At 43.4% G+C, this 13,290-nt stretch overlaps 1 protein-coding gene and 1 pseudogene across 1 annotated transcript in view; one reads left to right on the forward strand and one right to left on the reverse strand.

Moving 5' to 3' along the window:
- The window catches only part of Slc20a2 (solute carrier family 20 member 2), a 29,438-nt gene extending 19,876 nt beyond the window's left edge, over positions 1–9,562 (reverse strand). The window contains 3 exon segments of the mRNA NM_001244010.1: positions 3,828–3,913; positions 5,386–5,526; positions 9,274–9,562. Coding sequence (NP_001230939.1) covers positions 3,828–3,913; positions 5,386–5,526; positions 9,274–9,562 — 516 coding nt within the window.
- Positions 9,563–11,740: 2,178 nt separating this feature from the next.
- Positions 11,741–12,333, forward strand: LOC100773891 (annotated as a pseudogene).
- Positions 12,334–13,290: the final 957 nt, after the last annotated feature.

A 13,290-nucleotide genomic window follows, 5' to 3' on the forward strand; every position in this document is an offset into this window, starting at 1 on the left:
GGTCTGGGGGTGGTGGGTGGTGTGGTGTGGTGTGTCTCGTGAGCAGGAAGTGTTGACATTGAAGTTTTTTGCAGCATTATCTATGGAAATTGTAAAAGGCCCAAGAAGAGATAGATAATCATTAAAAAAAAATCTTTTAAGAAAGAGTTGATTTGAATCTTATCTCTCTTCAGAAAAGGGCATTTTCCTGTTCTTTTCTTTCCCTATCTTTATATTAGCACTGTTCAGGGCCAAGAGATATCTTTCTGGGTTCTGCGAATGAACCCTCTTAATAGTATGCATTACAGAGAGAATGGGAGAGAGAGGAAGAGAAACAGGGGCAAGGAGGTAGGGAGAGAGGAGTGATGGAGAGAACCATGGGAGATGGAGATTATGAGTCTCCAATGGAGCTACAGCCTGGTTCCCCTAGAGATGCTTGGTGGCAGCATTCACTCCTAACAGATTGTGAACAAGTGTCTTTAACAGTAGGAAGCACATGAGGAGGTGCTGGAATTCAGAGTGACTAAGACACTGTTTCTACCCCCACAGATCATACAGGGCAAGCAGGCAGGACGCAAGAGATAACACAGTACACACTACCATGAGCAACAATGAGAGCACAGTGCCCCAGAGCGGGAAGGGGGGATTCCAACTCTGGGATTGGAGAGGTGTCCTGGGAAATGACATCAGGAGGCTCATGGGACAGTTCGGGTTGAGGACAGAGTCTAGGCAGAGGAAACAGTATGGGTGAAGGCCAGTGGCCAGGATGTAAACTAACCTTGATGTGGCCAGTCCAAGCCCAGAGAAAGAATGCTGAGACACAGTGAGGACAAAGTTTGTGCTTATTCAAGAGAATAAATCCTTGAATGGCTGACAGTCAATACTAAGAAAACAGAGTTATGTTTTCAAGCAACACACAGAGGAAGGAAGGTATGTTCTTAATGACCTGAATGAATGCAAGCAGCTCCGTATGACCATTGTGGGAGACATTCCAAGGCTTCCAGGAGACGCTTGAAACCCAACCCTATATATACTATAATTACCTACACACACACACACACATACATACACCCAGATTTATGGTGAGGTACAGGAAGAGAGTAATAGTAACACAGTTACAGAGCAATTAGGACTATATATGTGTATAGTTACATGAATATCTTCTCTCTCAAAATATATCTTATTCACCAATCTTCCTCTAATGAAGTAAGATGATACAGTCCCTGTGTGATGAGATGAAATGAAGCAAAGGATGAGGCATTGGGCTTCCACATCAAATTTCTTCAACACCATTATTACGTAATGAGGGTGGCTAACAGGAGCTCCGCAGTGGGTAATAGATACAGCATGGATATGCTGGACAAAGGGAAAGGTCACATCCTGTGCTGGGTGGCATTGGACTGGATGACATTTCACCACACATTACTCATATAGCATGCAATGTAAGACTTACACATGTTTTATTTGTGGACTTTTCCATTTTCCATATATCTGGCCATGTGTCTAACTGAAAACAGCAAAAAGCTGTGAATAGGGAAAACAGATATGAAACAACTATTGAACGTAGGCTTTAAGGACTGGTGAGCTGGCTGGTATAACTGCTTTATGTGCATGCCTGACAATCCAAGTTCAAATCCTGGAAATCACACAAAAGTAGAGAGAACCAACTTCACAAAGTTGTTCTTTGACTTCCACACATGTTGTGCATGTATCCCCCAAATCTCTCTCTCTCTCTCTCCTCTCTCTCTCTCTCACACACACACATACACACACAATTATTATGTATATATACATAATAGTAATAATAATAAATAAAAGTTAAAAGTGGTAAGCTTTACAGCTTATCAAGTATTTCAGTAAGTCAATCAAGTGTCCAAGGATGAATCAAAGAGCTAAGAAACGTGATATATATTATAAAAGATGGAATATTGTTCATCCATAAAAGGATGGCATCCTATCATTTGCTGGTAACATGGATGAAACTAGACAATACTATCTATATAACAAGAAATAAGCTAGGCATAGAAAGAAAAGTACTTATGTGTTTACTTCAGAATAAAAATTGATCCCGTACAGGGACAGAATAGAAGGCCACTACAGGTAGGAAGGGGACCAAGGGGTGGGGGAATAAAGAAAGCATAGGCAATGGCTATAAAAATATAGATAGATAGGGATGTAGTATGTTGTAACTTGGATCCTGTATGTCCCCTAAAGACACTAAGAGGAGGTCGAAGAACTTTTCAGAGAAGGGATACAATGGGAGGAAGTTAGGCTATTGGGGGGGGGGAACCCCTGAAACCAGACAGAGTGGGGACATAAACCGAGGACCACAAGTAAAATGATCTCCTCTTCGTGACTGATGGGGCTACCATTGGCACAAAGCAAGAGAGACAAATAACCATGAGCTGAAACCTTTGGTATCCTGGGTCCAAATAACCTACTTCCTCTAAGTCTGTTTTAGGCATTTTCTCAGTGATAGGAAGCCACACAGTATCACCTCTAAAGTTACACATACAACAGGACAACTGCAGTCTGTGACAATCCATTATATGTTTCAAAATAACTAGAGTTAAAAGTTTGCATGTTCCTCCTCCATAGATGGAAATCAGAATCTCAGAGCTGATGGAAATGCTGATTTGATCATTATACATTGTGTACAAGCATCAAATATAATTATTGTATGTCACAAGGTACAAATGTTATATAAAACTAAAGAATAAAATATGGTTATAAGAGAAAGATATTGCAACAGCCCTTTGATAGTCAAATAAGGGATTTTTTTTTTTGCCAAAATACTGATTTCAATAAATTCTGCTATTTTAAAATTTCATTTTACTGTTTTAGACAGGATCTCACCATGTATTCTTGGCTGGCCTATGTAGATCAGGCTGGCCTTGAACTCATAGAAACCTTCCTGCTTCTACCTTTCTAAGTCCTAGGATTAAAGACCACCATGCCCAGCAAATTCTAATTTCAATCTTTTGGGTCTTTTCCCTTTGTTTTGTTTTGACAAAATGGATCTCTATGTTTTTTTATCCTCTTAAATTAAGCCAGCATTTCTCCATTTAAAAAAATCAAAAAGCACTTGTACTGACTAGTTTTACATCAAGGCACAAGCTATAGGCATCTGAGAGGAAGGAACCTCAACAGAGAAATTGCCTCTATAAGATTAGGCAGGCTGGTAAGACACTTTCTTAATTAGTGACTGATGGGAGGGGCACGCCCATTGTGGGTGGAGCTAACCATGAGGAGGTGGTCCTGGATTATGTAAAAAAGCAGGCTGAACAAGCCATATTGGGGGAATCCAGTAAGCAGCACTCCTCCATGGCATCTGCCATCAGTTCCTGCCTTCAGGTTCCTGTGCTGCTTGAGTTCCTGTCCTGACTTCTCAGTGATGAAACATTACCCGGAATTGTAAGTGTAACACACCCTTCCTCCCCATGCTGCCACAGTCATGTTGTCCATCAGTGCCCATCGCAGATGTAGCCACCTGGCTAGGACAGCACTGTGATATTGAGTAAGGAGATTATTCAGCTGATTCAATTTCAAAATCTTAACACTTCTATTATATTCTGTTTAACAACCAGGAAATAATCACCTTTCTGGGAGTGTTGGCTAATGAGCTAAATTATACAGCCATGAAGCAACCTTTTGTGCACCAGGCTCTGGCAGGCTCTGGCAAGGCTTGGCCCTTCAATGAGGCTTCTGACTGCTCATGCTAACCCCTCTTACTTAAACTCCAGTGCATCCTGGCAATGACAAAACAATTCTCCCACAGACCTACTGTTACTACCGAAATTAGTTCTAAAATTTAGTAAAAAGTAAAATACAAAAAGCAGCCTCCTTACCTTTGTTAAGATGAACATTCTGATTAGCACAAACAGCACTCCAGACATGAAGCCAGAAAGCAGTGGCGATATAAACCAGGAAGCAACTGAATGATTAAAAAGGATATCCAGTCAATGTTAAGATTTACACACAAGTCTATTTAAACAATACAGCAAGAAGCAATACATTGCCTATATTCACACACACACACTACCAGAACTGTCTGCCAGTGTCAGAGGTCAGGAAGCCCTCCCTCATGCATAGCTCTCCTCAGGCCCAAACACAGTTATGTATAGCTGTTTATAATGGTAGGTTGCCGAGGTTCCCAAGCTCTAGCTGCAGTTCACAGATTATTTCACTCTAGGACAGGGTTCGCAACCCATGGGTCATGACCCCTTGGGATGGCTGATAGCTTGTATATTGGGTATTTACATCATGATTCAATTATGGTTCATAACAGCAGCAAAATTATAGTTATGAAGTAGCAATGAAACAGTTTTATGGCTGGGGGTAACCATAACATGAGGAACTGTATTAAAGGGTCTCAGCCTTAGCAAGGCTGAGAACCATTGTTCTAAGCCACTTACTTGCTTTTATCAATACATGTGGAGTCTGTTGTCCCAACAGCAAGGGTTACATATTGGTGGGTCATGTTCCATTTCCTTTAACCACATCCAGATCAGTGCTTGCATTCCTCACATTTAATGACTAGAAATCTGGTGTTAGCCCCTACCAGGTGCTTCTAAGTTCTGGCTACACCCAGAAATCACCTGGGAGTTTTCTAACACCAGTGACACTCTGGCCCCACCCCCATACTTTCGGAGCTGCAGAGTAAGATTGGGGTGTGGATACTTCTTAATTGCTAGAGTTGACAGCTGTTATTTGAGAAGCTTTGGGACATAAGGTGATTTTCATGGTGGCCCATGCCCCTTGATTGGCAGGCTAGGAATCATTATGACCTAAGGCTAGGACAGTTCTAGTCCCTAAGGCTAGGATGGTTCTAGGATACAATGAACAACCTGCAGGACAGAGATATACCTTCTATCCTGAGTGGACTGGTACAGAAGGGCCCTGAGAGGATTCCTCACTAGCTAAGTGTAACTGAACCCCTGAGGGGAGGAACCTCACAGTGCTTCCTCCAGGGGGGCAGATGGGGCAGCTTGTGGCTCAGTGATATCAACAACACTGGCTTCATTCAGAGGCTTCCCCATGATGGTAAACATTGACTCTTTGATTTAAGTCTTTTCCTCACTTGGACCTAGTCCTAGTCTTTCTCAGACTGCTATGCTGATTTCAGTGAATTAAATGTTCTCTTCTCGTAGGGCAAGGACAAATAAGATACTGATTTCAAAAGCTAGATGATGCTGTAACATTTTAAGAGAAGAGTTAAAACTGACATGCCACAGTGAACTCACTTCATTAACAGAGACTGTAAAGGAAAGTGTATTACCTACCTATACAATACAGGTATTCTAAACCTTAACATTTGAAGGGAATGTATTATACAAGTAACTTAATAAAACTTACTCTAGAGAAGGCAAACTTTACTTGCTAAAGGTAAAAGAAGATGCCAATTACCAATCTTGACGAGCTCCATCCACTGCACTCCTTTTGTACCATTTGCCACAAGTGAGAAACCTATAGTAGAGCCAACTATGCAGTGCGTTCCCGAGATTGGAAGTCTTAAGAAGGATGCGATCAACTGCCAAACAGCTGAACCTGTAGATGGGAAGATTCGTTAAAACCCCAGATGCTCAATACAGCAGGGAGAGAATATCAACAACATTATGTCCCCGTAAGGCAGTTTGAATGCAATTGGCCCCCATGAGCTCATAGGGCATGATACTACTAGGAGGTATGGCTTTGTTGGAGTAGATGTGGTTTTGTTGGAGGAAGTGTGTCACTGTGGGGGCAGGCTTTGAGGTCTTATATGCTCAAGCCATGCCCAGTGTCTGAGTCCACTTCCTGTTGCCTGTGCAAAAGGCAGAACTCTCAGCTACCCTTCTGGCACCACATCTGCTTGCATACAGCCATGCGCCTGCCATGATGATAATGGACTAAACCTCTCAAACTGTAAGCAAGCCCTGATGTTTTCCTTTATAAGAGTTGCCGTGGTAATGGTATCTCTTCAGAGCAATAGAAACCCTAACTAAGACACCCGAGTTTAATTTTCTATGTTTTCCGGCAAAGCACTGACATCCTCACAAAAATCACTCAGAGTGATTACCAGCTATCACATGAGGGGAAGGGTGCCAATGATGAGTCATTCTTCTTTGAAATCTGGCTATGATAAGACATTACACATGATAAGATTTTTAAAAAGGCAATATATTGGGAGAAAGTTTTGTTCTCTTTCGTAATCCATAAGGAGACAAGCTAGAGACAAACTAACACGCCATATCAGTCCATGGAAGAGAGAGTAACGTCCTGCCTTGCCCTTTGACTTTTGCCTCACATGTGAAAAATAACTGAGTTTGGTAACCTGAAATTGGGTATAACCTAAAGTTGGGCATCAGCTCTCAGATCTTGCCTGCAGTATCGGGAGCTGTGACTGTGAGTTTGGCCTTGTGTTCTAGGCTTGATGTTTTTCTAGGCTATAGGTCACTGAAGACATTTTCATAAGCAGGTCCTGTATGGCAGGGAACTCTGAGAATATCAGCTGGGAGATATCCCTTTCAGCAGCAGTTGCTAAGAAGGGCAAACAGAATGGAAGACAACAAAAGGGCTAGGCTGATAAAGTGGACTATTACCAAGCCCAAGTGAACTCTGAAAATCAGCATTAGTGGCCTTAAGCAACCCCTCCTCCCCCGTCGCATTTTCTTCAAAGATAGCTGAGTGGTGAAGGTTCATCTAAGGCCACATAGGTCCTAGTGCATGAGGCAGAGTGGACAGCTGCTCCAGCAAAGGCCAGGCACGCTGACCTTTGAGACAAGGCTGGTTGTGGCTCCATATACATCTCTGAAGTGTGTGTTGAGTGAAGAAGGAATCAACCATGTGCTAACACAAGGTGTCAAGTCTCCAGGGTAGCACCTGCCTTTTGCTGGACAGTTCCCTAGGCCCCACCTCTGTGACCTTGATCAGTAGCAACTGGTTGTCTTACACATAAAACCAGAGCTAGGATCATGTTTCCTCACCCAGAACTATAATGTAAAACTATAAACTTTATGGTTTTATAATATTCTTATAAAGTTAACCTAGTGATGTAGGAGGATGGTCTGAACTCATCCTGTTGTACTCAAGCTAAATTTTCCTTCCTAAGAGCTGCCACCATTTTTTCTTGCTGACTTTATAAATTACAGTGAGAGTTGAGGATCGTGGGAAGACAGTGTGAGGGAACAGCAGATGAAGCATGCATGTTTGCACAGGGGCCAGCCAGTGGACAGGAGCCACCTCAGCCTTCGGAATTGCTGAAGGGATATAGAGTCATACATACGTCAAGAAGAAAACTGAAGAGAGATAACTCTAATGTGAGATAATGACATCCCACAGAGAGGAAAATGGATCCCAAGAGAAACTCAGGGGAAATGGGAAGCAGGTTCCTTTGAGGTGCTGGGTGTCGTCTGGCAAACAAGGGGGCAGGGTCACATGAGGGTGAGGGGTAGGCATGAGCAAGGGTGGGGTGCTGAGTGGGAACAGGAAGTGAAGGGTGAGGAGGCTTGACAGCTCTTTGTGCACTTCTTGTGGTGGCTTGAAGAAACGCCTTGTCCTGTCAGTGTGTGGAGATGCCCAGATTTGAATTCTCAGGTTTCTGGAAGCACTGCTGCCCTCATATGAACTTAGTGGGCTGGTTTTCTATAGGGCTAAGCAAAGGGTCTCTTGTGCAGGAAGTTTAGATGGCACTTAGAGTAGCTTCTACTCGACCCACTTAACTCTGACACAGGCTTCTAGGCAGCACAGAGGCCCTGGGCCTGGGGAGAAGTTAGACTGGAATAGAGTGAAATGGAATGAACAGAATGAAGGTAGAGTAGAGAGAAGGATGAAAAGACAAAGTGAGCAAAGATGAGAAAATGCCAGAGTGAACACTGTGAGGATTCAGGGTTCTCAACAGACTTAGCTTCGGCTTGGGTTAGTAATGGTGACATTGTCATATTAAATTCACATAGCTCCCACTTGTAAGGAATGCAGTTTTTAAAATCTAGGCAAGTCATACAAAATTCCCAAGCCAAACGAGCTTTGAAATTCATCTAACCACAAACCAAAAAGGAAACAGCAGAAGCAGCCACCACCCCTGAACAAACCCAGAGAAGAGAGAAACCGAAGTAATTGTGTTATTCAGACAAACCCTCAAATTGCCTTGGTAAACCCAAATTCTAGTTGAGGGAAGAGATCCTTTACTCTTTGAATAAGGAGCCAAAGGCCGTGGGTGGGAAAAGTGGGAACTGGAAACCAGCAGCAGGGACAGACAGCTCAGTTCCACCACGGTCAGCCACAGGGAGTGCTCTGTGGGCAGGCGCAGACCTGGAGTAGATTCTATCCGAGGAGTGGCTGCACCTAGACTGAGCCTGTCAGTGTTTTTCTTTACTCCTCTCATAGTTTCAAGAGCTCTTTCTCATGATACCTTAGTGCAATGGTTCTCAACCCCCTTAACACTTTAGTGTGACCCTTTAGTTCCTCATGTGGTGGTGACACCCCCACCATAAAATTATTTTCACTGCTACTTCATAACTAATTCTGCTACTGTTATGAAAGTGCATGGTAAACATCTGTGTTTTCCAATGGTCTCAGGCAACCCTGTGAAAGGGTCACTTGACCTACAGGTTAAGAAATACTGCCTTAATAGTTAAAAATCTCAATTTTAGTTGGCTATAGGTTAACTTGTAAACTAAAACCACAAGAGTTAAATTAATCAATCTTTTTTTCCTTAGTACTGGAGATTGCCGGGCCTTGCATATGCTAAGGACAGACCCTGCCATTGAGTCATATCACCGGTCCCCAAATATACTACTGTGTTTGTTGCAGTACTAGGGGTTGCCCTCAGCGTTTCATGCATGCTGGGCAAACAGTCTGGTTCAGAGGCACACCCAACTCCCTAAATATTGTTTTATAATATCTACATTTTTGAGACATTCCATCATATACAATGAAAAGTCATTAGAAAAATATAAATCAACTCTCAAGGTTGGTTATATGTAAAATTTAAAATATACTCGCTGATTTTATATGTGTGTGTTCTTTCATAACTTTAACATATCCCTAAAATAAAACAATATTCTACAAGTGATACCTTGAGGCTCAAGAGTATTTTAAAATGGCTAAAAGTTTGAGAAAATGGATGTTTGCTTGTAAATCATAAAGTACAGGCAGTGAAAATTGTATCGTAAACACAAATCATTAAACCAGTTTCCAAACAGTTAAAATATAGATTACCCCCCCACACACACACACACACACTCATGGAAATGGCAATGGGATCAGGGGAGATGAGTAGACACACTTCCCACTGGTGCAGAGGTTAAGGCTACTCACCAACCATTGCACTCACTTCCCCAGCCATGAGGGTCACCACAGTGTCATTGTAGAGGTTCACGTCGATGATGCCCTTCCGGATAGTCTCTCCTACTTTCGCTCCCAATAGCACAGAGCCAGTGGTTTCAAATATCGAAGCCAGAATGCATGCCTGTCTCAAGGTCACCACACCAGAGCCCACGGCGGTTCCAAACGAGTTGGCGACGTCATTTGCACCCACTGAAAACGCCAGGATGAAAGCAATAATAAAGCCCAAAATAACCATCCACAGATACCCATCCATAGCTATTGTGGAGAATGGGCTCTAGGGTACTTTTCTTTTGCAGAAATATTTTAGATAAACAAAATTTGAGGTTGCTAACTTTGGGAGGCCAAGAGTTCTTGTAAACAGTGAGTCTGCTCCGGAAAGTGCTGGGCAATGTTGAAGTCTGAAGAAACTGTTAACTGCTGGTTTCTAAACTATGGTCAGTACAGTTCATTTGGTTGTGTTCATTCAGTGGTACGACACATTCCATAGTTTTGCTCCCAGCCTGGGAAAGCTGTGATCTTTCTTCCTGTAGAAGGAAAACAGAGAAACCAATCACCATTGAGTAACCTGTAAGAGCCAATTCTTTCAGAAGTGTTTAAAGCCTGCTAATGGGATCTGTCTTTGGCATGTGACAGGATCTGACAACAAAGCAATTCAAGGAAGATTCTAATTAGTCTCCCCTCCAACCCAACCAAAAATAAAAGATAAAACACAAACTGGCTTCTAGATTGTTCAATACCTACAGATGGACAGGATGCCTTAATAGGTGAACTGTTGGATGCAGTTCGTAAAATATTTTTAGTCATTGTTTTCAGAGATTGGATGCAGTTTGTAAAATACATTTGGCCACTGTTTTATTTTTGGTCATTGTTTTCAGAGACTGGATGCAGTTTGTAAAATACATTTGGCCACTGTTTTCAGAGAACAATTTCCTCAAATGAGTAACAGATAAGGAAATAAAACATCAAAGTTCTATCATTTTTAAAAATGCTTGGAATGTGCTGGGCTCCTTGGAACAGCCGTTATATAATCAGACTGTGTGACACTACAGAGTGAAGCACATTTACATTTATGTGTGGGAATGTTGTGTCTTCAAACTCCAGAACAAGGCTACTCCTCCAGGGGGTGACAAAGGAGAAACTCAGAGGAAGGCAGACAAAATAGAGAAGGCAGCAGGCAGGGACAGGCTGGTCACTATCCAGTCTCTCATCTTTCCCAGGGAAGACCAGACACCTCACTTGACTACTAAGGTCACCAACCACCCCTGACCAACGCGGCTCCCAACTACCCCTCACTCTAGCTCTTGGTTACTTGAAACCACAAAGATTAGTCTGACTCCAGGGCTTTGGTCTCTGTGGGGGTTTGAATGAGAATGGTCCCTATAGGCTCACTTTTGAATACTTTGTTCCCAGTAGGTGGAACTGTTTGGGAAGGACAAGGAAGTATGTTGTGGCCTTGTTGGGGGGAGGGTGCCATTGGGGTGGGCTTTGAGATTTCCAAAGACTGGCACCATTCGGGGCTTGTTTAGCTGTCTCCTACTTTGGGATCAAGCTGTGAATTCTCAACTGTTCCTGCTGTCATGCCTTTGTGCCACTATCATGGACTCTAACCCTCTAATAAGCCCAATCAAATGTAATCACAGTGTTTTGTCACAGCAAACTGGAAAATACCTAAAATATTACCTGATGGTTCTACCCACCTCCTAGACCCTGCCTGGAACAAACCCTCTCCCCCACAACCCTACAGCTTCCTCCTCACTCCCTTTAGGAACCTGCTCCATTGTTCCCACTCAGGATGCTGTCCCAACCCTGGAGAAAAGCAACCCTTCCTCTATGGCCTCATCCATCCCTCTTGTTCCTAAAAATTCAACTTGTCACCTAATTCATTCATTCATCCCTCCATTGGTTCATTTATCCTTTAGGAACGCATCCTTTAGGCTTGTGTTCTCCCACTAGAAGACAGAGACCTTCATTCATTGCTGCAAATCCAGGATATAATTGTCAAGTTACTAAATGAACAAAGAAAATAGAGAGGAAATGGAGACAAGTTTTGCTTCCCAGAAGGAGAGGAGACACTACAAGAAAACACCTGGGCAATGCTGGGAGCTGTGTAACTGCTGTTCTGTTAAAATACTGTCAAGGACCCAGATTTGCTTTTGTTGTGAATGGTGTGAGGCACAACCAGTGGAGCCCTATAATGTGTTCATTCATGTTTATTGCGCTGAGCAGAATGAAGAAGGCTCATCTCCCATGTCACATGCGGCACAGTACTCTGATCAGTGAACAGTCAGGCATTTGTAGGAGAAAAGAGAATGCAAATTTTTATATACAGTATGATTATGGCAGTATAAAAAGTTAACATAAAAAGATCAAGAAGGGCTCTGAGATCTCTATGCTTTGTGTCCTGTTGTCTGCGTGTCCGGCTCTTGCCCATGCAGTCATGGCCTCTGGCAATTTGCACATCGGAGAGCTGGCCCCTGAATTCATGGCCACCACAGTGGTGGATGGCGCCTTCAAGGAAGTCAAGCTTTTGGACTACAGAGGGAAGTATGTGGTCCTCTTTTTCTACCCGCTGGACTTCACTTTTGTGTGCCCCATGGAGATCATTGCTTTTAGCAACCATGCTGAAGACTTCCAAAAGCTGGGCTTCAAGGTGCTTGGAGTGTCTGTGGACTCTCAGTTCACCCACCTGGTGTGGATCAACACCCCATGGAAGGAAGAAGGCTTGGGTCCCCTGAACATCCCCCAGCTGATGTGATTAGAAGCTTGTCAGAGAATTATGGAGTGTTAAAAACTGATGAGGGCATTGCCTATAGAGGCCTCTTTATCATCGACGCCAAGGGTGTCCTTCATCAGATCATAGTCAATGACCCCCCAGTGGGACGATCTGTGAATGAGGCTCTTCGCCTGGTCCAGGCTTTTCAGTATACAGATGAGCATGGAGAAGTCTGTCCTGCTGGCTGGAAGCCCAGCAGTGACATCATCAAGCCCAATGTGGATGACAGCAAGGAATACTTCTCCAAACACAACTAAGGTAACAAAACAGTGAACCTGAATTCTTGGATCCCGCCCCTACCTGGATGTCCTGTGCTGGTCCAGAAAAGACTAGATCTACCTCCACGTTCTGTGGAGGGGCTGGGTCAAGTGGCTTTCTCATTCCGCACCTGGAATCTAGTGAATAGTGACCCCCTGCCCTGAGCCCACCTGTCTGGGCACAGATCTATAGGAAGGAAACCAATAAAGTATTAGAGACAGTGAAAGAAAAAAAAAAAAAAAAGATCAAGAGGCCTGAGAATGTAGCTCATTGGTAGCTTGCTTGCTTAGCACAAATGAGACCCTAGGTTAAATCCCTAGCACTGTTGGGGAGGGAGGATAAAAGGTAACACACACCAATTGAGATTGGCAGTATAATCTATGCACGTATGCACATATGTATACACACGTGCGCACGCGCACACGTGTGTGTGTGTGTGTGTGTGTGTGTGTGTGTGTGTGTGTGTGTGTGTATTTACATATTTATTTGTGAGTGTAAGTATACACACCAGGGAGAGTCATAAGGAGGTCACAGGACAACTAGTCAGAGTCTCTACTATGGGAATCCAAGGGATCACACCTCGGCCACCAGGCTTGCAGACAAGTCCCTTTACTTGCTGAGCCATCTTGCCAGCCCAAACACAGGATTTTTTTAAAAGACCATTCTGGCTGTGGTGTGGAGAACAAACTGCTCAGGAGACAAGTGTGAATGGGGGCAGACTAATTATATGCTACTGCGTGTTGAAGCATGCCATGAGGCTTCTGGAATGGAGTGGTGGCAGGTACAGGGAAAGACAGTGGCCTCATTTCACAGTTGTGCACTAAGAGGGACAGGAATAAAAAATAACTAAGCGGCTTTTTCTTCTCCCTTGTTGGGCTGTTTGTTTTTAGTGACAGGAGAGGGGGTGGTGACAGGCTTTCTTGGATATGCTGCACTTAGGAGTCAGTCACCAGAAC

Source organism: Cricetulus griseus, assembly GCF_003668045.3.
Source record: "Cricetulus griseus strain 17A/GY chromosome 1 unlocalized genomic scaffold, alternate assembly CriGri-PICRH-1.0 chr1_1, whole genome shotgun sequence".
Classification (NCBI taxonomy): domain Eukaryota; kingdom Metazoa; phylum Chordata; class Mammalia; order Rodentia; family Cricetidae; genus Cricetulus; species Cricetulus griseus.